This window comes from Nerophis lumbriciformis, linkage group LG05 (genome assembly GCF_033978685.3).
Source record: "Nerophis lumbriciformis linkage group LG05, RoL_Nlum_v2.1, whole genome shotgun sequence".
Taxonomy (NCBI): Eukaryota; Metazoa; Chordata; class Actinopteri; order Syngnathiformes; family Syngnathidae; genus Nerophis; species Nerophis lumbriciformis.
The window spans coordinates 53,314,597-53,341,717 of record NC_084552.2 but is presented as its reverse complement, the minus strand read 5'-3'; the positions used below and the strand labels follow the sequence as shown (position 1 = coordinate 53,341,717).

Here is a 27,121-nt window from a genome sequence, read left to right as displayed (position 1 = left end):
AATTATGTTGTGTTAAAATGAATAAACTGAATCAATAATATATATATATATATTTCTTATATAAACTGCCAGTAAAATTAAAGAGCAAATGAAAATACAGATTCACCACTTAAGTCATAATTTTTGTGCTTCAAAAACTTCTCTATGACTCTGGCTCCGTACTTCTTCTGTTATTTAGATATTTTCATTACTGCCACAAGTGGTGGAAAACATGTATTACAACGGAGTACCTCATACGAACCACAGCTGAGAAAGAAACATTTTTTGGCGGCCCCCTAGGGCAGTGTTTTTCAACCTTTTTTGAGCCAAGGCACATTTTTTTCATTGAAAAAATGCAGAGCCATACCACCAGCAGAAATCGTTAAAAAACTGAACTCAGTTGACAGTAAAAAGTTGTTGCCGGATATAAATCATAACCAACCATGCATCACTATAGCACTTGTCTCAAAGTAGGTGTACTGCCACCACCTGTCACATCCCGCAGTGACTTATTTTGATTTTTTCGGTGTTTTCCTGTGTGTAGTGTTTTAGTTCTTGTCCTCGCTCCTATTTTGGTGTTGATTGTCATGTCATGTACGGATGTACTTTGTGGACGCCGTCTGCTCCACACGCTGTAAGTCTTTGCGGTCGTCCAGCATTCTGTTTTTGTTTACTTTGTAGCCAGTTCAGTTTTATTTTCGTTCTGCATAGCTTTCCCTAAGCTTCAATGCCTTTTCTAAGGGGCACTCACCTTTTGTTTATTTTTGGTTTAAGCATTAGATACCTTTTTACCTGCACGCTGCTTCCCGCTGGAAGAGTATTACACGGTTACTCCGCTGAGCTCTAAGCAGCACCGACACTCAACAACAACACATCATTTGCAGACTATAATTACTGGTTTGCAAAAAATATTTTTAACCTAAATAGGTGAAATTAGATCATCTCCCACGGCACACCAGACTGTATCTCACGGCACACAGTGGTTGAAAAACACTGCTCTAGGGCACTACAAAATGTACTTGTGGTGGCAAAGAATAATACAGTAAACCGTCGTTTATCGCTGTTAACCGTGGTAAATTAGTTAATTTATGAACGGAATATTTTCATAGCTATAACATAAAAAAAATGTTTATGACTTTCTAAATATGTTTTAATATTAGGCCGCCCTCTGGACATAAAATAACACCCACATAGTCACTTTTAATAAGGCGTTTACCGTATTTTTCGGGCTATAAGTCGCAGTTTTTTTCATAGTTTGGCTGGGGGTGCGACTTATACTCAGTAGCGACTTATGTGTGAAATTATTAACACATTACCGTAAAATATCAAATAATATTATTTAGCTCATTCACGTAAGAGACTAGACGTATAAGATTTCATGGGATTTAGCGATTAGGAGTGACAGATTGTTTGGTAAACGTATAGCATGTTCTATATGTTATAGTTATTTGAATGATTCTTACCATAATATGTTACGTTAACATAACAGGCACGTTCTCAGTTGGTTATTTATGGGTCATATAACGTACACTTATTCAGCCTGTTGTTCACTATTCTTTATTTATTTTAAATTTCCTTTCAAATGTCTATTCTTGGTGTTGGGTTTTATCAAATAAATTGCCCCAAAAAAGGCGACTTATACTCCAGTGCGACTTATATGTTTTTTTTCTTTATTATGCATTTTCGGCCGGTGCGACTTATACTCCGGAGCGATTTATACTCCGAAAAATACGGTACTTTTTTGCATTTGCTGGAAACACATTAAACGCTGCACAGCACGGCCAAGGCGTAGCTAGCTAGCTAGCAAGCGGGCGGGAGAGAGGGTCTGTGTCTTACATACAGGGTACAGTTTAAGGTCCGTCTCCTCTCTCTCAGCACGAGTAGGTTCTCACCGTGGAGCTGTCCAGCCGCTGCACTGCAGAGGGTCCGACTGTAGGGGGCGACAGTGGCAGAAAGGTCAGGCCAAAACCCGTGGACGGTGGCGTCAGAAGCGGGATAAGGAAGCACACAGCACAGGGACAAAGGAGGAGGACAGCAACCAATTGAACGCCGCCAAGATTTAGGGCTGATTTCCACGCTCCAGCAAACCTCGTTTAACCCTGATAAGCGCTGGCGCCATCAAGCGTGGCCGCCGCTGGCGTCACCTCTGCACTGTTTTGCAACTCGGCAAAACCCACACAGAGGTGCAAGGTGACTTGGGGGAAAGGTGGAGTGGGGGGAGCACCAGACTGTCCTTTAAAAGGGAGGAAAGGGGGCGGGGCATAGCTGACCTTAAAACCAATCCACATACACGCCGTCCTCGTAAAGGACTGAGGACAGAGAGACATCTCAGGACGCATGCTGGATGTTTGGACGATGTGGGAGGGGATGGGGAGGGGGGGTCACTTACCGTCAGGGGGTAACCTCCGCGAGTAACCCGACGTGGTGGTGAGACGGAAGCCGGCCGGCAGCGTCTCGGCCGAGCCGGGCATCATGCTGATCCCATGCACGTCCCGCGGCGGGAACTGTCTCCTCCACGACGGACCTCGGAAGTCTTTGTCGTCGCACTGAGGGGGGCAAGGGGGATGAATCAGCATCTTGGTAATAATAAAATGCTGACATTGCAAAAGTCAAACGTCACTCACCTCATCCAACCGCCGGTCGGTGCCAAGCGCCAGGAGATTATTGTACTCGCGCTCCAGGATCTGACGGGCCTGATGACGACACAAAGGCTATTTTTAGCACGAGGAGATGGGAAGTGCTGCCAGAGTGACAGCTGGCAGATCAGAGAGTTTTGGTTTTGGTTTATTTTAGAAACTGGAGTCCATTTCACTGACATGTCTTATATTTTTTGTTCTTTGCACCCGTTTTTAGCGATGTCTTCCACTGAAGGCTTTCTCAGTCCAATTAGATTTGTTAGATTTTGCATATCGTCGACATTCAGTAGTTCACTGATTGTTGACTATGTTGACATTTTTTGTGTATTCTAGCATCTGTGCTCGTATGCTATATACTATATATACTTCAGGTACCTTGGAGTCCACATCTCTAATGACTTCTCCTGGACAGTCAACACCACATCAATCATCAAGAAGGCTCAGCAGCGGCTACACTTCCTTAGAGTCCTCGGGAAGTACAACCTGAAGCCTGACCTGCTGCTGACCTTCTACCGCTCATCCATCGAGAGCCTGCTGACCTACTGTATTACGGTATGGTACGGCAGCTGCACTGCAGCAGACAGGGAGAGGCTGCAAAGAGTGGTCAAGACGGCTCAGAAGATCATCGGCCGCCCTCTCCCCTCTCTGACGGACATCTACAACAGAGCCAGTGCCATCATCAAGGACAGCACCCACACTGGCTCTGACCTGTTCCACCTGCTGCCCTCTGGGAAGCGCTACAGGTGCATTAAAACCAAAACAAACAGGCTAAAAAACAGCTTCTTCCCCAGGGCCATAACCATCCTGAACGGACTGCCCCATTGTCCCTCATAACTGCCTTCTCTTCGGTGCAATAACCCATTCCACCAACCACCCTGTTTTTGTTTTGTTTTTTTCATGTATATATTCATTTCACACCATATTCATTGCACTTCTACATTTTTTATATTTCTATATATTTGCACATTGTTTTTCTAGCATGCACACATCGCACTGTATGGAATGGCCTCAATCTCGTTACCTTGCGTAATGACAATAAAGCTGATTCTGATTCTGATTCTTATGCTAACAGACGGCGTGGCGAAGTTGGTAGAGTGGACGTGCCAGCAATCACAGTGTTGCTGGTTACTGGGGTTCAATCCCCACCTTCTACCATCCTAGTCACGTCCGTTGTGTCCTTGGGCAAGACACTTCACCCCATGCTCCTGATGGCTGCTGGTTAGCGCCTTGCATGGCAGCTCCTGCCATCAGTGTGTGAATGGGTTAATGTGGTAATACTGTTAAAGGGCTTTGAGTACCTTGAAGGTAGAAAAGCGCTATACAAGTATAACCCATTTATTTATTTAACAACATGTGGTCCCCAGAGGCGTGATGCGCAGGCCGCATTGTGGACACGCCCTGTCATCACCCAACCACTGCCCCGCTGCCTTGTGGGTTAGTCTGGGAAGACAAAAGGCTAGGGGAGCACACCCTGAGAGAAAAGCAAGTGCTGGTAGGCCCACCATAGGCGGTCCTCCGACAGACCGGGGCTCCGGCAGCCTCCTGCAGCTGTGAGGACGTGCCGGTCGTCCTGGGTTTCCCTTGCCACCGGATACAGCTCCCCACAGCGAAGAAGTGACGGAGTCTGCGTGTCTCCCTCGTCGAAAAAGACCTCAACGGCGGAGTGGGCAGATGATGGTTGCATAGAAGCTCCACAACGGTCACAAAAGCAGAAGAAGGCTGCAGCAAAGATGGGCCCCCAATTGTCTTGGTCTCCATGCCATTGGACCCTGGCCTTCTCTTTGCCAAAGACAGTGTGGTGGCTGTCTGTGCACCAGTCTCCCCACTTTAAAAGCGCACAGGCGTTCTCCTGAAGGCAATCCCACCAACAGGAGGACAATCATACTCGTTTCGAGTGATCGCCGACGACGATATGCTAACATGTGTGCTATACATATACCTGCATAAACGGTAGCCTATGCTAGCAAGTATGCTTTGCGTATGCTATCATGTATGCGACACGTATGCTAGCATGTACACTGGAAAGTATGCTGTTATGTATGCTCGGACGTATGCTAGCATGTATGCTAGTACACAGTACAGGCCAAAAGTTTGGACACACCCTCTCATTCAATGTGTTTTCTTTATTTTCATGACTATTAACATTGTAGATTGTCACTGAAGGCATCAAAACTATGAATGAACACGTGGAGTTATGTACTTAACAAAAAAAAAGGTGAAATAACTGAAAACATGTTTTATATTCTAGTGTCTTCAAAATAGCCACCCTCTACTTTGATTACTGTTTTGCACACACTTGGCATTCTCTCGATGAGCTTCAAGAGGTAGTCAGTCACCTGAAAGGGTTTTCACTTCACAGGTGTCATAGTTTTGATGCCTTCAGTGACAATCTACAATGTAAATAGTCATTAAAAATAAAGAAAAGGCATTGAAGTGAGAAGGTGTGTCCAAACTTTTGGCCTGTACTGTACATGTTATGTGTTTGCTGACATCTATTCTATGTGTGGGCTGACATGTACACTACGTGTATGCTAACATGTATACCAGCGTGTATTCTAGCATGTACGCTATAGCGAGTATGCTAGCCTATACACTAGCATGTATATTTTACACATACGCTAGCATGTATGTTATATATGTATGCTAGCATGTATATGCTACACATACTCTAGCATGCATGTTATACATAAGCTAGTATGTTTACTAATGTGTAAGTTTCATTCATGCTAACACGTACGCTAGCATGTTAGATAGCAAGGGGAACATTGGGTACTTAACTCGCTTCCCTTTGTGTGTTGCATTGACTCAATGACTGCAATGTTGACAGTCGAATCAGATTCCTTTGAATCGAATCGTCGAATAGTCTACAAACTTTTTGTTTCCTAAAAAAACCCCTCTAACTATAATAATAATAAAACACTGAATATAAATATGGCGCAAAGATAAGCACATCAACTACTATCTGTGGTTTATACCATATCAAGCCGCAAGGGGGCGAAGCAAATTCAACTAAATTGTTTTCACAATTTAATAGAGATGTCCGATAATGGCTTTTTTGCCGATATCCGATATTGTCCAACTCTTATTTACCGATTCCGATATCAACCGATACCGATATATACAGTCGTGGAATTAACACATTATTATGCCTAATTTTGTTGTGATGCCCAGCTGGATGCATTAAACAATGCAACAAGGTTTTCCAAAATAAATCAACTCAAGTTATGGAAAAAAATGCCAACATGGCACTGCCATATTTATTATTGAAATCACAAAGGGCATTCATTTTTTAACATGCCTCAAAACAGCAGCTTGGAATTTGGGACATGCTCTCCCTGAGAGAGTATGAGGAGGTTGAGGTGGGCGGGGTTGAGGTGAGGGGGAGATAGCGGGGGGTGTATATTGTAGCGTCCCGGAAGAGTTACTGCTGCAAGAGGTTCTGGGTATTTGTTCTGTTGTGTTTATGTTGTGTTACGGTGCGGATGTTCTCCCGAAATGTGTTTGTCATTCTTGTGGGTACACAGTGTGGTGCATATTTGTAACAGTGTTAAAGTTGTTTATACGGCCACCCTCAGTGTGACCTGTATGGCTGTTGACCAAGTATGATTTGCATTCACTGGTGTGTGTGAAAAGCCGTAGATATTATGTGATTGGGCCGGCACGCAAAGGCAGTGCCTTTAAGGTTTATTGGCACTCTGTACTTCTCCCTACGTCCGTGTACCACTCCGTACAGCGGCGTTTTAAAAAGTCCTACATTTTACTTTTTGAAACAGATTCCGATAATTTCCGATATTACATTTAAAGCATTTATCGGCCGATAATACCGGCAGTCCGATATTATCGGACATCTCTACAAATTAACTTTTCTTATTTGGTAAATAAACAAAATATTGTCACAGCAATTAACAATGCAATTCTTAATTCAGAGTTAAGATAAAAGAGATGATGTGCAGGTTGAAGTGAACTTTAAAATTGTTTGTTGAACTTCTTAAAAGTCAGACGAAGCTAAAAGTGGTCTAAAAGCTTCACGCAGGACTTCAACAATTTAGTGTTATCAAAAATTCATCTCCTCCTCCCTAAAAGCGTCTGTGACTTCCAGAAGTTACCTGAGTGTTTTGGTTGGGGATCTGCAGCACCAGAGCCAGGCTGCTGTAGTCAAAGTTGTCGTCCAGGGCGACCAGCGCTCCGTGCACGCCGCTCTCGTGCAGGATGCCGGCGTAGTCCCTCAGGCCGATGCTCTGCACCCAGCGGACCACGCGCTCGTTGCTCCACACCAGAACGTCTGCAGGGAGGGGAAACAATTAATAAATTCCTTCTCGCTATTTTTTGTTCTTGAGCGACAGGAGCTCACCTCTCATTTCGTGCTGGCTGGTCTCCCGCCGTCGCTCCAACTCCTTCCTGTCGTAGTTGAGCTTCTTCAGACCCATGATGCCGTACTGTAAACTAGTTCTGGGATTCAAACACTTTGTAGTTAGGGATGAGCGGTGCGGCCTAAAATCTGTATCCTGATATATATTGCAGCCTCCTGCGATAACGATGTGGTAAATGTATACTCGTATAGCGCTTTTCTACCTTCAAGGTACTCAAAGCTCTTTGACACTATTTCCACATTCACCCATTCACACACTGAATGTGTGGGAAGCTGCCATGCAAGGTCCTAACCACGACCCATCAGGAGCAAGGGTGAAGTGTCTTGCTCAAGGACACAACAGACGTGACTAGGATGACAGAAGCTGGGGATCGAACCAGGAACCCTCAGGTTATGTATTATATATATGTCACAATATATTATTTGGAATGTAAATGATAATAAAACCATTCCAAAACGGCTTTAAAAGGCTACTAATTTAGTTGCTGATATAAGCAGTTACATATTGCATCATTTTCAGTTCCATTATTTTCTCAAAACTATTATTAATCTAGCCCTGCGATGAGGTGGCGACTTGTCCAGGGTGTACCCCGCCTTCCGCCCGATTGTAGCTAAGATAGGCTCCAGCGCCCCCCGCCACCCCAAAGGGAATAAGCGGTAGAAAATGGATGGATGGATGGATATTATTAATCTACTTGCTAATTTACTGGTTATTTTCTGCTGTAACATTGTTCTATCTACACTTCTATTAAAATGTAACAAACACGTATTGTTCTGTTGTTTGGATACGTTACATTAGTTTTGGGCGATACTACAAATTTAGGTATCAATCCAATACCAAGTAGTTACAGGGGCTGTTCGGTCATACCAATGCTGATACGTCACATTTTAAGGATCATTGACTAATTCCTTTTTTATCACTATTATAACCAGATAAAAAACAGGATGACTGTGTAAAAATATCAATTAAATATTTAAATGATTTCCTCATCTAATTTTACTACATAAAACATTTTGAGCAAAATAAACAAACATAAGCGAAAAGTAATATTGGCTCTGATTTTAATCTTTTGGTTTTTGTTCTTAAAGTCTTCCTGTGTCCAGGGACTTCTTCCCCGAGTTTGTAAACAATACCAAAAACGACAAAAAAATTGTTTTGTGATAATAAAAAATATCGTTAGAGTCAACAGTGTTACTTTCAACGCTGTTACTTTTACTAGTGACGAGTAATCTAATTACTTTTATGTAGGTCACAACGCCGTTAGCGAGACGTTTGATGTCACGTGGCACGCTGCTTTTGTTGTGGTTGACAAGACAGCGTCAGAAGCACAGCAAGTTCAATGCAGGAAATATCTTTTTACTGTTGAAAGCAATAACCGGCACCACACTGAAATGAATTTGATATCAATTAGGTAGAGGCAACATTACACAGCAAACATGTAAGTACACGCACAGACACACTTCTACTTTGAGGGAATAATGGACAACAGATCAATAATTGAAGTGACAAGCTTGCAATCCGACAATACCCATTTCGTGAAGGAGAATACAGCCATGGAAGAACATTCTGCCTCTTTATTAACTCGTACTAACACAATCCAGTGAGAAGATTCAACAGAGATGGCGTCACTACCCGCAAACTGCAAGTCTGAGCAAACAAACACAGCTTAGCTAATGCTGCTCTGTCTGGGCGCTGACATCACTCGTCACTTAGCAACAGGCACATACACACACTCTGCCTTCATCTCATCTCAACTGCAGATGCCAGATAGTATTTTTTTTGTTTAAAGTTACGCAATAATGACTTCCCCTAGGCCAGGGGTCGGCAACCCAAAATGTTGAAAGAGCCATACTGGACCAAAAATACAAAAAAAAAAATCTCTCTGGACCCGCAAAAAATGTAAAGCCTTATATAAGAGTTACAATGAAAGTAACACATGATGTAAGTGTCTATATTAGCCTACTATCAAAATGACTTTAAAAGTCTTATATAAGTGTTATAATGAAGGCAACACATGATGTAAGTGTCTATATTAGCCTACTATCAAAATGTTTATGTGTCGCAGGTTAGCGCAAATCTTGGTTGACAGAAATGATGAAATGTAATATTCATCCTACACATTTTTACAACATTGGAAAGCATTAGTAAAACGAAAGCTTTTGAGAGGGTGTGATAACTCCTGGAAATTACTGGCTTAGAATGACCAAAGGTAAAGATGTGTGTTTTTAAGTTGAAAGAAACGGAAACTGCAAATTAAATGACCTTAAATACACCTAGCATAAATAGCATGTTAGCATCGATTAGCTTGCAGTCATGCAGTGACCAAATATGCCTGATTCGCACGCCACACAAGTCAATAACATCAACAAAGCTCACCTTTGTGCATTCAGCACAGCATAAAAAGTTTGGTGGGCAAATAGAGACAAAGAAGAAGTGGCATAAAACACGTCTTTCTGTGGCAGCATCAAGGAAAATTGTACATGTAAACAAACTATGTGAAGCATGTTTATGTGGGATTTCTAACAATTAGGAAGGTTTGTGTCATGTTTGTCCTCCTACAGAAACCATATTAAAACAAACAAAAAAAATTTTTTCCTCATCGTTTTCCATTTTTATACATATTTGAAAAAGCTTCAGGGAGCCACTAGGGCGGCGCTAAAGAGCCGCATGTGGCTCGAGAGCTGCGCGTTGCAGACCCCCACCCTAGGCATTAATTACATTTATTAAATAATATTTCCGTTTGTTATTAAATAATTTTTTTGGCAAAGTAACAAATAACTATAATTAATTACTTTTTAAAAGTAATTTTCCAAACACTATTTAAAATATACTGATACTACACTTAGTATCATTAATGTCAATATTTGTATTGGTCTGGCCACACTTGTTTATATTCAAGAGCTCTAGCTTAGCGGTTAGCATATCCTTCTACGATGTGTAGTGTAGCATGTTGAGCTATTCCTCGTCCTCCAGTGATAATGTTAAATTACTGACTTTTTGCCGCCATGGAGGTGAAGATTAGTGACTTGGAAGTGGTTTTGCGCTATGGAGGGACGCTAGCCGCTAACTTGTCGCTAGAATGTGTCATCAACATGTTTTATCACGATATGACGATTGTTTTGGAATATTGTATGCCTAATTAAAATCATTTATATTAGGGATGTCCGATAATATCGGACTGCCGATATTATCGGCCGATAAAAACTTTAAAATGTAATATCGGAAATTATCGGTATCAAAATTATCGGTATCGGTTTCAAAAAGTACAATTTATGGCTTTTTAAAACACCGCTGTGTACACGGACGTAGGGAGCAGTACAGAGCACCAATAAACTGCCTTTGCATGCCGGCCCAGTCACATAATATCTTCGGCTTTTCACACACAAGTGAATGCAAGCAAACTTGGTCAACAGCCATACAGGTCACACTGAGGGTGGCCGTATAAACAACTTTAACACTGTTACAAATATGCGCCACACTGTGAACCCACACCAAACAAGAATGACAAACACATTTCGGGAGAACATCCGCACAGTAACACAACATAAACACAACAGAACAAATACCCAGAACCCCTTGCAACACTAACTCTTCCGGGACGCTAAAATATACACCCCCCGTTACCTCCTACCTCCTACCCCCCAACCTCAACCCCGCCCCCCCCAACCCAACCTTCTCATGCTCTCTCAGGGAGAGCATGTCCCAAATTCCAAGCTGCTGTTTTGAGGCATGTTAAAAAAAAAGAATGCACTTTGTGACTTCAATAATAAATATGGCAGTGCCATGTTGGCATTTTTTTCCATAACTTGAGTTGATTTATTTTAGAAAACCTTGTTACATTGAGTAATGCATCCAGCGGGGCATCACAACAAAATTAGGCATAACAATGTGTTAATTCCATGACTGTTGATATCGGAATCGGTAATTAAGAGTTGGACAATATCGGAATATGGGATATCAGCAAAAAAGTCATTATCGGACATCTCTAAATTATATGGAATATATACCGCAAACCAATTGTAGTCTTGTAAGCAAAAGTACGGTCGGCGGCGCTTTGTTACCTGTGGAAGCTGTCCACCATCTTCAGGTGCACCCTCAGGTCCTTCTTGGTCAGGTGGTCCAGCATGCGCGCGTCCACCAGGCACTCCATGAAGTAGCTGCGGTACTGAGGTAGTCCGAGACTGGGCAGCCACTCGTTCCCGATCCACTCGTGGTTCATGTCGCCGTACGCCAGCGTCTTCGCAGCGGAAGAAAGCAAGCATGAACATTTCCCAGACGATCCCATGGTGAAGTTCGCTTCTCATTACCTGAGCCCAGCTGCCCTCGTCAGACTGGGACTTCTGAGAGAGGCACAAAAACAGTTTTAGCAAAACGCTCCATTGAGGTCAGGAGACTCAAAAAGCGGCACACGAGAGAAAAGAAGGCGGCGAGAAAGCGTTGGAGGGGAACTGACCGTTTTGGAAGGGGCCGCCATGGTCTCCATCTCCTCGTGGGTCACCCACACGTTGCCAGACGGCTACAAGGGCAGCGGTGGTAGTAGTGGAAGATGTCCAACAGGAGGCGCAAGCAGTGTTAAAGAAGAAGAGCAGCACCGCTGTAAGCCGACAGTGTTTTTGCATCACAGTCAGGACCACCAATGGGCCCGGCTCACCCGGCCAGGGGGTCAAAGGGCGGGGGACGGAACACACAGCACGACACAGCTCCGGTGCGCACAGACCGGTTAGCATGCAATTAGCGCGCGCGACGCCGCCACACACAAAAGTGCACACCCCGGGTCCCGTTTGGACTCACAGTTCTGGAGGTGGGCGGCGCCGACGGGCTGGTGAGGGAGACCATCTCCTGGATGGCGAGGCGGAGCTTGAGGCGGTGGAGAGGGTTGCTGATTCCGATCTCCCGCTGGATCTCCGTGTCGGAGAGGGCCGACATGATGGCGCCACTCTTGACGTTGGCGCGGCACGCCGCCACGTACCAGGCCGGCATTCCCAGCCACAACTATGGGAGGAAGAACGAACATGGAGAATGTGGATCAGACGGACGACATTTGTTTCAGTAAGACCAAATCGTGAAGACACGCCGGCGAATGAGGAGGAAGTGATGCTTTGACCATACAGTATTTGGTAAAAGGAGCCTCTCAACTCTAAAGTGACAGCAGACATGTGAGAATACGGATTAAATAAAGCTGCTGTATGTAAAAATAGATTATTAGCAATAGTGCTTTAAGATTTAACAAAAAAATATAATAATAATTAGAGATGTCCGATAATATCGGACTGCCGATATTATCGGCCGATAAATGCTTTAAAATGTAATATCGGAAATTATCGGTATCGGTTTCAAAAAGTAAAATTTATGACTTCTTAAAACGCCGCTGTGTACAAGGACGTAGGGAGAAGTACAGAGCGCCAATAAACCTTAAAGGCACTGCCTTTGCGTGCCAGCCCAGTCACATAATATATGTGGCTTTTCACACACACAAGTGAATGCCACGCATACTTGGTCAACAGCCATACAGGTCACACTGAGGGTGGCCGTATAAACAACTTTAACACTGTTACAAATATGCGCCACACTGTGAACCCACACCAAACAAGAATGACAAAGACATTTCGGGAGAACATCCGCGAGAGTAGCAATTAGCATGCTTGCCCCTACTCAGTGCCTAACATGTTCAGCCTCCAGTGATAATGGTACATGATGATTCAACGAAAGGCAGTTTATTTTCCGCAATGAAAGTGGTGATTATTAACTTAGAGGAGCGGCTGCACACTGTGTATAAACGTATTACACAATGAATGCCTATTAACTGCTGCACTGGAGGGACCAATTAAAGTATCAGCCAGATGGGATCGGCTTTTGTGATCGGCATTGAAAATCTGCGTTGGCAAATCACAATTTTTTTCACGTAAATCATCCAATACTGATCAGTGGCTGATCAATCGGCGCACGCCTAAAGATAATTACTGTTTTGATTGTTTTGCTTACTCTTTTATATTAGGACGTTGTTGTTCTGCATGAGTGAACTACAAACCCTGTTTCCATATGAGTTGGGAAGTTGTGTTAGATGTAAATATAAACGGAATACAATGATTTGCAAATCATTTTCAACCCATATTCAGTTGAATGTGCTACAAAGACAACATATTTGATGTTCAAATTGATAAAAAAAATTTTTTTTTGCAAATAATCATTAACTTTAGAATTTGATGCCAGCAACACGTGACAAAGAAGTTGGGAAAGGTGGCAATAAATACTGATAAAGTTGAGGAATGCTCATCAAACACTTATTTGGAACATCCCACAGGTAAACAGGCAAATTGGGAACAGGTGGGTGCCATGATTGGGTATAAAAGTAGATTCCATGAAATGCTCAGTCATTCACAAACAAGGATGGGGCGAGGGTCACCACTTTGTCAACAAATGCGTGAGCAAATTGTTGAACAGTTTAAGAAAAACCTTTCTCAACCAGCTATTGCAAGGAATTTAGGGATTTCACCATCTACGGTCCGTAATATCATCAAAGGGTTCAGAGAATCTGGAGAAATCACTGCACGTAAGCAGTTAAGCCTGTGATCTTTGATCCCTCAGGCTGTACTGCATCAACAAGCAACATCAGTGTGTAAAAGATATCACCACATGGGCTCAGGAACACTTCAGAAACCCACTGTCAGTAACTACAGTTGGTCGCTACATCTGTAAGTGCAAGTTAAAACTCTCCTATGCAAGGCGAAAACCGTTTATCAACAACACCCAGAAACGCCGTCGGCTTCGCTGGGCCTGAGCTCATCTAAGATGGACTGATACAAAGTGGAAAAGTGTTCTGTGGTCTGACGAGTCCACGTTTCAAATTGTTTTTGGAAACTGTGGACGTCGTGTCCTCCGGACCAAAGAGAAAAAGAACCATCCGGATTGTTATAGGCGCAAAGTTGAAAAGCCAGCATCTGTGATGGTATGGGGGTGTATTAGTGCCCAAGACATGGGCAACTTACACATCTGTGAAGGCGCCATTAATGCTGAAAGGTACATAAAGGTTTTAGAGCAACATATGTTGCCATCCAAGCAACGTTACCATGGACGCCCCTGCTTATTTCAGCAAGACAATGCCAAGCCACGTGTTACCTCAACGTGGCTTCATAGTAAAAGAGTGCAGGTACTAGACTGGCCTGCCTGTAGTCCAGACCTGTCTGCCATTGAAAATGTGTGGCGCATTATGAAGCCTAAAATACCACAACGGAGACCCCCGGACTGTTGAACAACTTAAGCTGTACATCAAGCAAGAAGAAGAATTCCACCTGAGAAGCTTAAAAAATGTGTCTCCTCAGTTCCCAAACGTTTACTGAGTGTTGTTAAAAGGAAAGGCCATGTAACACAGTGGTGAACATGCCCTTTCCCAACTACTTTGGCACGTGTTGCAGCCATGAAAATCTAAGTTAATTATTATTTGCAAAAAAAAAAAAAAAAAAGTTTATGAGTTTGAACATCAAATATCTTGTCTTTGTAGTGCATTCAACTGAATATGGGTTGAAAAGGATTTGCAAATCATTGTATTCCGTTTATATTTACATCTAACACAGTTTCCCAACTCATATGGAAACGGGGTTTGTACATTGGTTAGCAAAGGTTGATCATGCAAGTATAAAGAGAAGCGAGGCAGCGAATAGTAGACGGTAGAAACAATAATTGATGACGCTCACCTCCAGCCAGGCCACCACAGTGGGTCCGTCCCACTGCGCGAAAGGTAAGCCCTTCCTCCTGGCTTCTTCCAGGAGTTCATGTCTGCAGAGAGGAACATGAACAAATCATGCAGACGTTTATAATCACTTTTTAACACAGCCTCCCTGCAGACAGCACACGTTTCATCTCCGCCACTAGCGCTGCAAAAGGCCAAGTGTTTATCATCGCAAACATGCGCGCGTTCGATGCCGACATGAGTGAACTGCTGTCGTTTTTCCTCCGTGACCTTCAGCTTCTTATTGCCCGTGCGACATTTCTCTCCCTCACCCGCAATCACGACCTACAGAATACTACTTCACCCCCCCCCCCCCCCCCCCCCAGTGCCGCTCTCAGCTGATTTCTGGTTTTTGAATAATGCAGAAACTTGTCTTCAAGATGCTCCACTTTGAATCCTCCTACGCTCTTGCGAGAGGCGCACGAGTGCCAACAAATGACGCCCACGAGCCTGAATAGGAACACATCTTCCTATTAAGACTCTCCGAGAGAATATACTGTACATGACTGTACCTTTAGGAGGAACAGTGCCTGTACACAATATAAAATACATACAGTGTTACCTCGGTTTTTTCAGTAATTCATTCTCTAAGGTCAGACGAAAGCCGAAGCATTTTCGTAAGAAATAAAGTAAATCCAATTGTTTCATACACCAAAAAATATGACCACAACAACATTTCAAAGAGAATAATTATAGTTGTACATGCAGAAGAAAAAGAGAAATACATTAAAATGATGAATGAAATTTCTAAATGAACATTCAACATTACTTTCCCCTTTACGGAACATTTGTTGGCGAAGACAGCGATACGCAGAGAGGTACGAGTTCTTTCTTGAATTCAATAGTGTTTCTCACCTTCTTTATCAAAGTGCTGTCCATTGCAAATTTATTTTGACAATGTTTGCTTTTTGTGTCCTTTTTCTATAAGTTACGGTTCTGAGCTCTTATTTTGTCTGAGGAAGCGGTTGTTTGTAATCACTGAGTCATTACCGGACCCTTCAGAGTGTAATTTGTACCTCGGATGCATTATTTTGCGTATCTTTTTGCCTTTTCCCCCCATATCCTGGGGTCTCATCTATCAAGCTTATGTGCGCAAAACAGGGCCGAACAGTTGTGCATTGTGTTTTCCACGCAAAGTATTTGATCTATAAAAACCAGAGCTGTAAAATTATATATTTAAAAAAAATCAGATTAACCCCGTTTTGGAATTTGGATTAATCACATATAATGTGGTATATATGTACACAAATGCACTTTTATTGTCATAATGTCATCCAGGAAGGTTTTTAAACATTTTACTTTAATGCGTGTCATTTACTTGCACAAAACTTGGTAAGTTTTATCAGGCTATATTTTGGAGTGGAAATTGCCATTGATCTGATAGCAGTTAAGGAAAAAAAGCTTGTACGGTCAAAATAAACAGCATGGTTAATCCAAGTCTGTACATGACTAATGCCATTATTCTTTTTGATTAATCACATGAGTTAACTTATTAATTTTGACAGCCCTAACAAAAACAACCATTTCTCTTTAATGAATGATTGTTTATTCATTTTGTACGCACAATTTTGGTCAGAATTCCATGCAGTTTAATAGATGCAATGGTCTTTATTTCCGTACTTTGTGTTTTGAATGTGGCTGCGCTTTGTTTGAGCATGATTTAAGAGACCCCAAAGCAGGCGATTCTTTGTTTGGGTATGGGATTCCGTAGACTGATACGCAGTTTTATACGAGTAAATTTGAAACCTGCTTCCCGCGAAAAGTGGGGCGTACGAAGAACCGAGGTACCACTGTATTGGGACTAGGGATGGGGACCAAATTTGGTTTATGTTAGTTTTTTTTAGGTACCGACCAAATTCCATCAGTACTACCAGGTACCGAATTGTATGTTTTTATAGGCACTGACAAAATTCTGTCAGTAGTACTGTGTACCGAATCAATGTTTTTATAGGCACTGACCAAATTTTGGGTACAGAATTTAGTGTTTTTATAGTCACCGACCAAAGTCCGTCGGTACTACCGGAAACCGATTCACGTAAAATCCAAATGTACCGTATTTTGATACCTTTGTTACATGTGATGTCACTCCCGATTACGATAATAAAATGTTCTATACCAACAAAGCAAGCATGCTTGACGGAAAAGTATGACTCACAATTTTCAAAGTGCGCTAGCTCGATGCTAATTTACATTGGAAATACCATGGACATGCTACCGATTAGCATAAGCGATTTTACACATTTAAATTTGGTATTAAAAAATTACAAATAAGGTACTTGTCACCATCCAAATACAAAGTTACACTGTAAACACCTTGCTTTGTAGGACTCAACACAAGACAAGACAGTAGGGCTGCGAATCTTTGGGTGTCCCACGATTCGATTCAATATTGATTCTTGGGGTCACGATTCGATTCAAAATCGATTTTTTTCGATTCAACACGATTCTCGATTCAAAAACGATATTTTCCCGATTCAAAACAATTCTCTATTCATTCAATACATAAGATTTCAGCAGGATCTACCCCAGTCTGCTGACATGCAAGCAGAGTAGTAGATTTTTGTAAAAAGCTTTTATAATTGTAAAGGACAATGTTTTATCAACTGATTGCAATAATGTAAATTTGTTTTAACTATTAAACGAACCAAAAATATGACTTATTTTATCTTTGTGAAAATATTGGACACAGTGTGTTGTCAAGCTTATGAGATGCGTTGCAAGTGTAAGCCACTGTGACACTATTGTTCTGTTTTTTGTTTTTACTAATGTCTAATGATAATGTCAATGAAGGATTTTTAATCACTGCTATGTTGAAATTGTAACTAATATTGATACTGTTGTTGATAATATTCATTTTTGTTTCACTACTTTTGGTTTGTTCTATGTCGTATTTGTGTCTCCTTTCAATTGCTCTGTTTATTGCAGTTCGGAGTGTTGCTGGGTCGGGTTTGGTTTTGGAATTGGATTGCATTGTTATGGTATTGCTGTGTATTGTTTTGTTGGATTGATGAAATATTTTTTTTAATAAAAAATAAAAAATGAAATATATAAAAAAATCAATTTTTTAAAAATGAGAATCGATTCTGAATCGCACAACGTGAGAATCGCGATTCGAATTCGAATCAATTTTTCCCCACACCCCTACAAGACAGTCAGCATCAACTTAATGGCAAAGACTACTTCCTGACTACAGCAACACAGCTTGGACAAACTAAAAAGAATCCATTCTTGCAAATGATATTCAGAAGTGTAGGAAAAAAATATTGCATGGTATAGTTAAATGTTAAATATATATATTTTTAAATTCTATTATTAAACAAATTAACATTTCTTACCATGTGAAGGAACACACACAAAAGTACCAAAAATTAGTACCAATGAGTACCATATTGATCTCTAGGAATCGGAAATTTGTACCGTATCAGTACCCATCCCTAATTGGGACACACCAAAAAGAACCAATTTAAGGTTTGAACTCGGCATGCTGCGATGTTCCAGCCCGGTATATTCCTACCTACAACTAGAGCGAAAAAGGGCGACTTGATGATAGGCTCAAAGTGACAACAACTGTGTCAGGAAACAACACTTGTTGCACTTGATAAGACGAGCCTTCAAATCTGATGAGGTAGTTGGACATGAACACAAGATTTGACAGGCTTGCTTATCAACCTGAAGGATTTGAAACTCCTTTTAAATGGACTCTGAAGCAACAACCCATTCCCCATTGAGTGTGCTGTCAGAGAATACGACGAATGACAGACGTCGCCATAGGGGGCGCCAGAGACACACACTGAAATATGTCGGTCTTGTCCGTCCAGCACATGAGGCCAGCTCATGTTTATGTTCGTGACTGAACATAGCTGGGGAAAGGGAAGCAAGGAAACGGTTATGACAAATCATAAATACAACAGAGATAAAGCCGTAACCAGATGATGCAGCTGGTTACGGCAGACAAACAAAGAAACAAAAAATAGCATTCCAGAAGGGGAAACCGGACCCTGCGCAATCTCTATCTGGAGGCTGCTGTAAGGCAGGAAGAAACGTCACAAAAGAAAGAAAGCGATGGCGCTCTTGAGGGGGAAAGAGACGCCGGTGGACAGGAAAGAAGGCGGCATGACGGTGGACACATGGAGGTCACATCCTGACGACTTACCCGCTTTGTTAGAGGCAATGAGGGAGAGAGAGAGTACACATGTTAACAGCTTAGTCGGCATTTCCAGGACAAGAAGTAGAAGAAGTCGTGCACCCGCATGTCATCCCACCCGGAAGCTTCAACACCTCGCCTTGGCGTCTCGTGCAGCGGCGAAGGATTCAGGAGGCAATCAGGTGCTTTTGCCCGAAAAAGACAACAACAACAACAACAACAACAACAACAACAACAGGAAGGAGAGCAGCACTAGCGGCGGTGACGGAGCAAGATGCTGGAACAGGAAGTAGAGCGGCAGGCAGATTGCTAGCATGCAGGGAGAAGGAAGATGCAAAGTGCTGGTGTCTCCCGGACGCCGCTATGAGGAAGTCCAAGCACTGGGAGGAGGAGGAGAGCACAACCTCTTGCGAGCGACTACACGGGAGGCAAAGTTTGTTGGTCATCACAAGTCAAACAAGGTGTGCAATCATCGTTAGGCATGACAAACACATTCACACAATATACAATATCACATAAACGCTGCAAGAGCAAAAACAAATGCATGAGAGAAATGCTGCACGTTTGACAGAACACAATTGAAGTTAGCCAGGCTACGCTACGCTAACATTAGCTACGTAAATCATGCTTCATCGAACACTTGTCCTTATCAGTTCGCCAGCCAATCAGAGGGCAAACATATACGAACAACCATCCACACTTATGGGCAAATTTACAGTTCATAATTCGCAAACCATGCTTCTTTTTGAATGTGTGAGGAAACTGGAGTCACGGGAAAAATACCCACCGAAGCACGTGGAGAACATGCAAACCTCACACAAAGATGCAGGAGATTCCAACACTCCATTTTCTGACAGTGCGGCTAACATGCTAACCACTCGTACAACTGTGTGAAGCACTTCTTTTTTTTTTTTTTGCAAAATAAAATATTTGTAAATCTTTTCACTCCGACAGTTTTCTTCTGGGTATCTATCTTGCTGTCTTTTGAGAGGAACATCCCTCACTTCCTAATAGCCTGCTCAACTTTCAAGTAGCTTCGCTAACTTCTGGTAGCCTAGCTAACCCCTTGCTGGCCGAGCTAATTTCCTGGTAGCCTGGCTAATTTCCTAATAACCTAGCTAACTTCCTGGTAGCCTGGCTGATTTCCTAATAACCTAGCTAACTTCCTGGTAGCCTGGCTGATTTCCTAATAACCTAGCTAACTTCCTGGTAGCCTGGCTGATTTCCTAATAACCTAGCTAACTTCCTGGTAGCCTGGCTGATTTCCTAATAACCTAGCTAACTTCCTGGTAGCCTGGCTGATTTCCTAATAACCTAGCTAACTTCCTGGTAGCCTGGCTAATTTCCTGATAACCTAGCTAACTTCCTGATAACTTGGCTAATTTGCTGATAACCTAGCTAACTTCCTGGTAGCCTGGCTAATTTCCTGATAACCTAGCTAACTTCCTGATAACCTGGCTAATTTCCTGATAACCTAGCTAACTTCCTGGTAGCCTGGCTGATTTCCTAATAACCTAGCTAACTTCCTGGTAGCCTGGCTGATTTCCTAATAACCTAGCTAACTTCCTGGTAGCCTGGCTGATTTCCTAATAACCTAGCTAACTTCCTGGTAGCCTGGCTAATTTCCTGATAACCTAGCTAACTTCCTGATAACTTGGCTAATTTGCTGATAACCTAGCTAACTTCCTGGTAGCCTGGCTGATTTCCTAATAACCTAGCTAACTTCCTGGTAGCCTGGCTGATTTCCTAATAACCTAGCTAACTTCCTGGTAGCCTGGCTAATATCCTGATAACCTAGCTAACTTCCTGGTAGCCTGGCTAATTTCCTGATAACCTAGCTAACTTCCTGATAACCTGGCTAATTTCCTGATAACCTAGCTAACTTCCTGGTAGCCTGGCTGATTTCCTAATAACCTAGCTAACTTCCTGGTAGCCTGGCTAGTTTCCTGATAACCTAGCTAAATTCCTGGTAGCCTGGCTAATTACCTGATAACCTAGCTAACTTCCTGGTAGCCTGGCTAATTTCCTGATAACCTAGCTAACTTCCTGATAACTTGGCTAATTTGCTGATAACCTAGCTAACTTCCTGGTAGCCTGACTAATATCCTGATAACCTAGCTAACTTCCTGGTAGCCTGGCTAATTTCCTAATAACATAGCTAACTTCCTGGTAGCCTGGCTAATTTCCTAATAACATAGCTAACTTCCTGGTAGCCTGGCTAATATCCTGATAACCTAGCTAACTTCCTGGTAGCCTGGCTAATATCCTGATAACCTAGCTAACTTCCTGGTAGCCTGGCTAATTTCATGATAACCTAGCTAACTTCCTGGTAGCCTGGCTAATTTCCTAATAACCTAGCTAACTTCCTGGTAGCCTGGCTGATTTCCTAATAACCTAGCTAACTTCCTGATAACCTGGCTAATTTCCTGATAACCTAGCTAACTTCCTGATAACCTGGCTAATTTCCTGATAACCTAGCTAAATTCCTGGTAGCCTGGCTAATTTCCTGATAACCTAGCTAACTTCCTGGTAGCCTGGCTAATATCCTGATAACCTAGCTAACTTCCTGGTAGCCTGGCTGATTTCCTAATAACCTAGCTAACTTCCTGGTAGCCTGGCTGATTTCCTAATAACCTAGCTAACTTCCTGGTAGCCTGGCTGATTTCCTAATAACCTAGCTAACTTCCTGGTAGCCTGGCTAATTTCCTGATAACCTAGCTAACTTCCTGATAACTTGGCTAATTTGCTGATAACCTAGCTAACTTCCTGGTAGCCTGGCTAATTTCCTAATAACATAGCTAACTTCCTGGTAGCCTGGCTAATTTCCTAATAACATAGCTAACTTCCTGGTAGCCTGGCTAGTTTCCTGATAACCTAGCTAAATTCCTGGTAGCCTGGCTAATTACCTGATAACCTAGCTAACTTCCTGGTAGCCTGGCTAATATCCTGATAACCTAGCTAACTTCCTGGTAGCCTGGCTAATTACCTGATAACCTAGCTAACTTCCTGGTAGCCTGGCTAATTTCATGATAACCTAGCTAACTTCCTGGTAGCCTGGCTGATTTCCTAATAACCTAGCTAACTTCCTGGTAGCCTGGCTAATTTCCTGATAACCTAGCTAACTTCCTGATAACCTGGCTAATTTGCTGATAACCTAGCTAACTTCCTGGTAGCCTGGCTAATATCCTGATAACCTAGCTAACTTCCTGGTAGCCTGGCTAATTTCATGATAACCTAGCTAACTTCCTGGTAGCCTGGCTAATTTCCTAATAACATAGCTAACTTCCTGGTAGCCTGGCTAATTTCCTAATAACATAGCTAACTTCCTGGTAGCCTGGCTAATTTCCTAATAACATAGCTAACTTCCTGGTAGCCTGGCTAATTTCCTAATAACATAGCTAACTTCCTGGTAGCCTGGCTAGTTTCCTGATAACCTAGCTAAATTCCTGGTAGCCTGGCTAATTACCTGATAACCTAGCTAACTTCCTGGTAGCCTGGCTAATATCCTGATAACCTAGCTAACTTCCTGGTAGCCTGGCTGATTTCCTAATAACCTAGCTAACTTCCTGGTAGCCTGGCTGATTTCCTAATAACCTAGCTAACTTCCTGATAACCTGGCTAATTTCCTGATAACCTAGCTAACTTCCTGATAACCTGGCTAATTTCCTGATAACCTTGCTAACTTCCTGGTAGCCCAGCTAACTTCTCGCATAGCCTTGTCACTGCCCAATTACCGAGCTACCCTATCTGTTCGCGCATGCGCTACTTTTGTAATACGCATGTGCAGAGACATCTTCCTGCCGTGCTATTACAGTTTTATGACTTTGTGTCATAAAAAATAAAAATAAAAATCATGTGAGCGCATGGCAGTGTACATTGGGCAGTGACATAGCTAACTTCCTGAGAAGGGTCTAGCTGCAGACAGTCAAAGTCGTGCCCACTCTAAGTTGCGCCCACACGGGTGGCGACAATGGAAGTGAACTGTGTCTTAACGACATGCCCACAGTGGCGCTGACAGCTTGAGACTGGACACTGCATCGTGATCCAAGATGGCTGATGCAACACTCCATGGTTGCTATTATTTCGGTTGTTGAATGTATTGCTTTTTCGGCTGATTGTATACAACCCTAACCTTTTTTCCAACAGTATTTTTTAAATGTATTACTGATTTCCTAATTAAGTATTGTCTCTCCAGCTTCACTTACGTTGAAGACAAGCTTCACTTTCGTTGTCGCCGCCCCTGTGGGCACGTCTTTAAGGGGGCACGGCTTAGAGTGGGCGCGACTTAGACTTCGAGTGTCTGCAGCTGCTGCTAGATGTACTTAAAATTCCTGAAAGTGTACCTTCCTGGTATCCTTGCTAACTTCTGTTTCTGTCTATCGGCTTTTCTGCACTTCAGTTTTTTGGGGGGTATGTGTTTGGCATTTGCAGCATTTTTCTTTTGCATGAGTTTCTTTTCTTACAGAATTTGAAATTTACAGCATTTTCCCTGTGTCTTTGTTTTAAGGTGTAGGTGATTTTGGATAATTTATGCATTTGGAGTGTTTGGAGGTTGTTGCACGTTTGCACCTGTCGGCCAGCGTACATTAGATTAGACCTTCATTAGACCAAATGAAGGGGCCGGTGATAAAAATATGTTTGTTTTTTTAAATGTGACTGGGTCATTCCACCGTAAAATGTGAAAATACACTCTTTTTTCTTTTTACAAGTATATTAATCTGATTGCATATTTATTAAATACAATTCAAAATATTAATTGAAACTAGCATATGTTGATTGTCCCCACTTCCTAAAATTAGACTATATTTATAAAATATAATAATCCTTAAAATTTTTCTTTGACATATTTGTGTCTTATCCGAACTATTCTGACCTACTGTATACTAAAAATGTATTTAAAATGTACACTTAAGTGGTGTCACTCAGTCCTGTTATGTAACACATTACCCTCTGAAAAAAGTGGAATGAGTCACATGATTCACAGGGCAGGATTGACGTCCTCTGCAGAACATGGGAAGAACGAAAATTAATTACTCTATTCTTCTGTATAATAAAATCTTAGCACAGTCCTGTACCTAAATTATTTTTTTAATGTTATTTATTATACATTTTGTTTATAAATCCTTGTCATGTGCTTAGTGTCAACATACTTTTAGCACAAATGTCATCTGGTCAGGATGCCACCCAAACGCCTCCCTAGGGAGGCACGTCCGACCGGTAGGAGGCCGCGGGGAAGACCCAGGACACGTTGGGAAGACTATGTCTCCCGGCTGGCCTGGGAACGCCTCGGGGTCCCACAGGAAGAGCTGGACGAAGTGGCTGGGGAGAGGGAAGTCTGGGCTTCCCTCCTTAGGCTGCTGCCCCCGCGACCCGACCTCGGATAAGCGGAAGAAGATGGATGGATGGTCATGTGGTTATATTTAATGTATTTGCTAATTCTATGTTAAAAACTCACCCAAGTTACTTTCAGACATGTAAACAGTCAGCTACAGAAAACGGAATAAAGTTGCTTGAGATTTGCAGTTTTTAGTGTGTTTTAACAGATTTAAAGTAAAAAAAAAAAAAAGAGTACATTTTTAGATTGTGACATCATTTTAGTGCAGGGGCCGGCAACCCAAAATGTTGAAAGAGCCATATTGGACCAAAAATACAAAAACAAATCTGTCTGGAGCCACAAAAAATTAAAAGCCATATTACATACAGATAGTGTGTCATGAGATATAAATTGAATTAAGAGGACTTAAAGGAAACTAAATGACCTCAAATATACCTACAAATGAGGCATAATGATGTACATATAGCTAGCCTAAATAGCATGTTAGCATCGATTAGCTTGCAGTAATGCAGTGACCAAATATGCCCGATTAGCACTCCACACAAGTCAATAACATCAACAAAACTGACTTTTGTGCATTCACGCACACCCTTAAAAGTTTGGTGGACAAAATGAGACAGAAAAAGAAGTGGAATAAAACATGTCCTAGGAAGTCGGAGAAAGTTATACATGTAAACAAACTATGGTGAGTTCAAGGACCGCCAAAATTAGTAGGACAAAACGGCCCTCGCCAAATACTCGAATCAGTGAAGCTGACAGTGTGCTTTATAACAATTAGGGAGGTTTGTGTCATGTTTGTCCTCCTACAGAAACCATATTAAAACAAAAAATATATTTTTCCCCCCACATCTTTTTCCATTTTTCATACATTTTTTAAAAAGCTCCAGAGAGCCAGTAGGGCGGCGCTACAGAGCCACATGCGGCTCTAGAGCCGCGGGTTGCCGACCCCTGATTTAGTGGAACAACCCATTATTTTTTGAAGTGAAACCAGATATAACTAATGAATAAAGATTCCTTTTTTGACCTTAGTTCTAGGAACTAATTGGAGGAAGTAAGTATTTGTTTGTGTTTCTGCACAAAAGGTGCGTCGTTTTTCCCACAAGACATCCAAGAAATGTCCTTCAAGAGCTGACGTTCATGTTTGTGTGTGTAGTAAAGCGGCGGCTGAAGGAGAACTTACTTCTTTTTCAAGCGGCGGTCCTTCTCGGCCTGAGTGCCAAGCTTGCCCACGCCGACGTCTTGGCTCGACATGTCCGAGTCCATCATGGTGGCTGAAGGTGGAACACAGTCTTGATGAGCACACTATGCGTTGTCAATGTTGCTACCTGTGGATGTTTGAGAACCTTGTGGATCCACCATGACATGTCTGTGTGCAAGATGTGCCAGTCGGCCCTTCTCTTTCTTGCCGAAGAGCCGCCCGATGGACGACTTGATGCCCTTCTTTTTGGGCTGCTTGTGCAGGGAGTCCTGGCTGCTGGCGACGCTGCTCAGGGTGCCTTCAGCTTCCAGAGAGGCAAAGCTGTGGACACGACAGGACGTCAATCCTGTCGCACCGGCGGACAAAACAGCCGTAGACCACTACTATGTACCCGCGAGCGTCATTGTGCGAGGATGGCAGCGTGTGCGTCATCCGGACGGTGCGCGGTGTCGACGGAGGTGACGTCTCACACTTGATGGTGGCCTTGTCCTCACGGCCGTCTTCGTCCACCGCCGCTATCTGAGAAGTAGATTCGCTGTCAGAACCCGACTGAAAGACGCGCCATATTCACCCTGACTGGTCGGGATCTACCTTTCTCCTGTGCTTCCTTAGATCGCTGGGCTGCGGGGAGATAAAAATCAATATCAATCAGCGTCGATAAAAGCACAAACGTTTCCATGCTGTAAATGAATAACTTTTAGAAGCTCATGAGCCTTCCTCCTATTCACTGATCGATACGGAAGTGTGGATCATTAAATATCCAAACCTCGTAATAAAAGCGGATACTAGCCGTCATATTGTATATCTTTTACTACCAATACTTAGACTTAAGTATTAGTATACAGAAGGCAGTACAAATATGAACAGTTCAACTGTATATGAATGTTTATATAAATATAACAGTTATATGAAAATCCAAATAAATATAACATTTATATGAACATTTTAATAAATATAATGTTTATTATACAAATGTTAACATACATATGCATTATATTTATATTAATATATAGTATTTGTTTTCACATAAATATTATATGTATCGTATATAAATGTTCATATAAATATATTTTATGAAAATTTACAAGTATAAATAAACATTTATATAAATTATTGTAATCAAATTATATACATTAAAAGTATATAAATGTTCATATAAATATACTTTATATCAATATCAATATGCATATTTTGTATACATATACGCTATATATATATGGTATATATAAACTATATATATATAATGTAAACATATACAGTATATATATCTCAATTACATTTATAAAATATACTTAAATATAACATTTTGTAATTCAATTATTTTATGTACATAAATATCTAAATTATCACATCTTATATTCATATGAATACTATATATATAATGTACACAATTCACTTTTAATAATGGATATACATATTCATATACCGGTACATAGAATGCATATATATATATATATATATATATATATATATATATATACATACATATAATATTCATATAAATAAAAGGTGTAATAATTTAAGTATTTATGTTCAAATAATTAAAATGCAACATTTTATAATTGATATGAATAAACATTTATATATTCACGTCACATTTTAAAAAAAACATAGGCTCCAGCTTTTTCGGTGCCTTAATGAGTATAAATGTAAATTATGAATATAATGTATACATATATGAATATCTATACAAATACTCAGAAATATTATAGATTTTTAGATGAATGTTTATG

At 41.7% G+C, this 27,121-nt stretch overlaps 1 protein-coding gene across 3 annotated transcripts in view; it reads right to left on the bottom strand.

Moving 5' to 3' along the window:
• The window catches only part of ppfia2 (PTPRF interacting protein alpha 2), a 167,832-nt gene that overhangs the window by 11,055 nt on the left and 129,656 nt on the right, over positions 1–27,121 (bottom strand). For 2 of the 3 annotated variants that reach the window (XM_061959630.1, XM_061959631.1), the window contains 14 exons: positions 25,980–26,009; positions 25,780–25,907; positions 25,534–25,709; positions 25,371–25,461; positions 14,677–14,758; positions 11,777–11,977; positions 11,439–11,501; positions 11,293–11,325; positions 11,047–11,222; positions 6,967–7,064; positions 6,722–6,897; positions 2,604–2,672; positions 2,369–2,525; positions 1,820–1,909 (listed from right to left, as the gene is read on the bottom strand). In XM_061959630.1, the coding sequence (XP_061815614.1) occupies positions 1,851–1,909; positions 2,369–2,525; positions 2,604–2,672; positions 6,722–6,897; positions 6,967–7,064; positions 11,047–11,222; positions 11,293–11,325; positions 11,439–11,501; positions 11,777–11,977; positions 14,677–14,758; positions 25,371–25,461; positions 25,534–25,709; positions 25,780–25,907; positions 25,980–26,009 (1,539 nt within the window). In that variant the 3' untranslated portion in view covers positions 1,820–1,850. Of the gene's footprint in view, positions 1–1,819; positions 1,910–2,249; positions 2,289–2,368; positions 2,526–2,603; positions 2,673–6,721; positions 6,898–6,966; positions 7,065–11,046; positions 11,223–11,292; positions 11,326–11,438; positions 11,502–11,776; positions 11,978–14,676; positions 14,759–25,370; positions 25,462–25,533; positions 25,710–25,779; positions 25,908–25,979; positions 26,010–27,121 lie in introns of all 3 variants that reach the window. The other variant, XR_009815213.1, reaches the window with a different exon arrangement.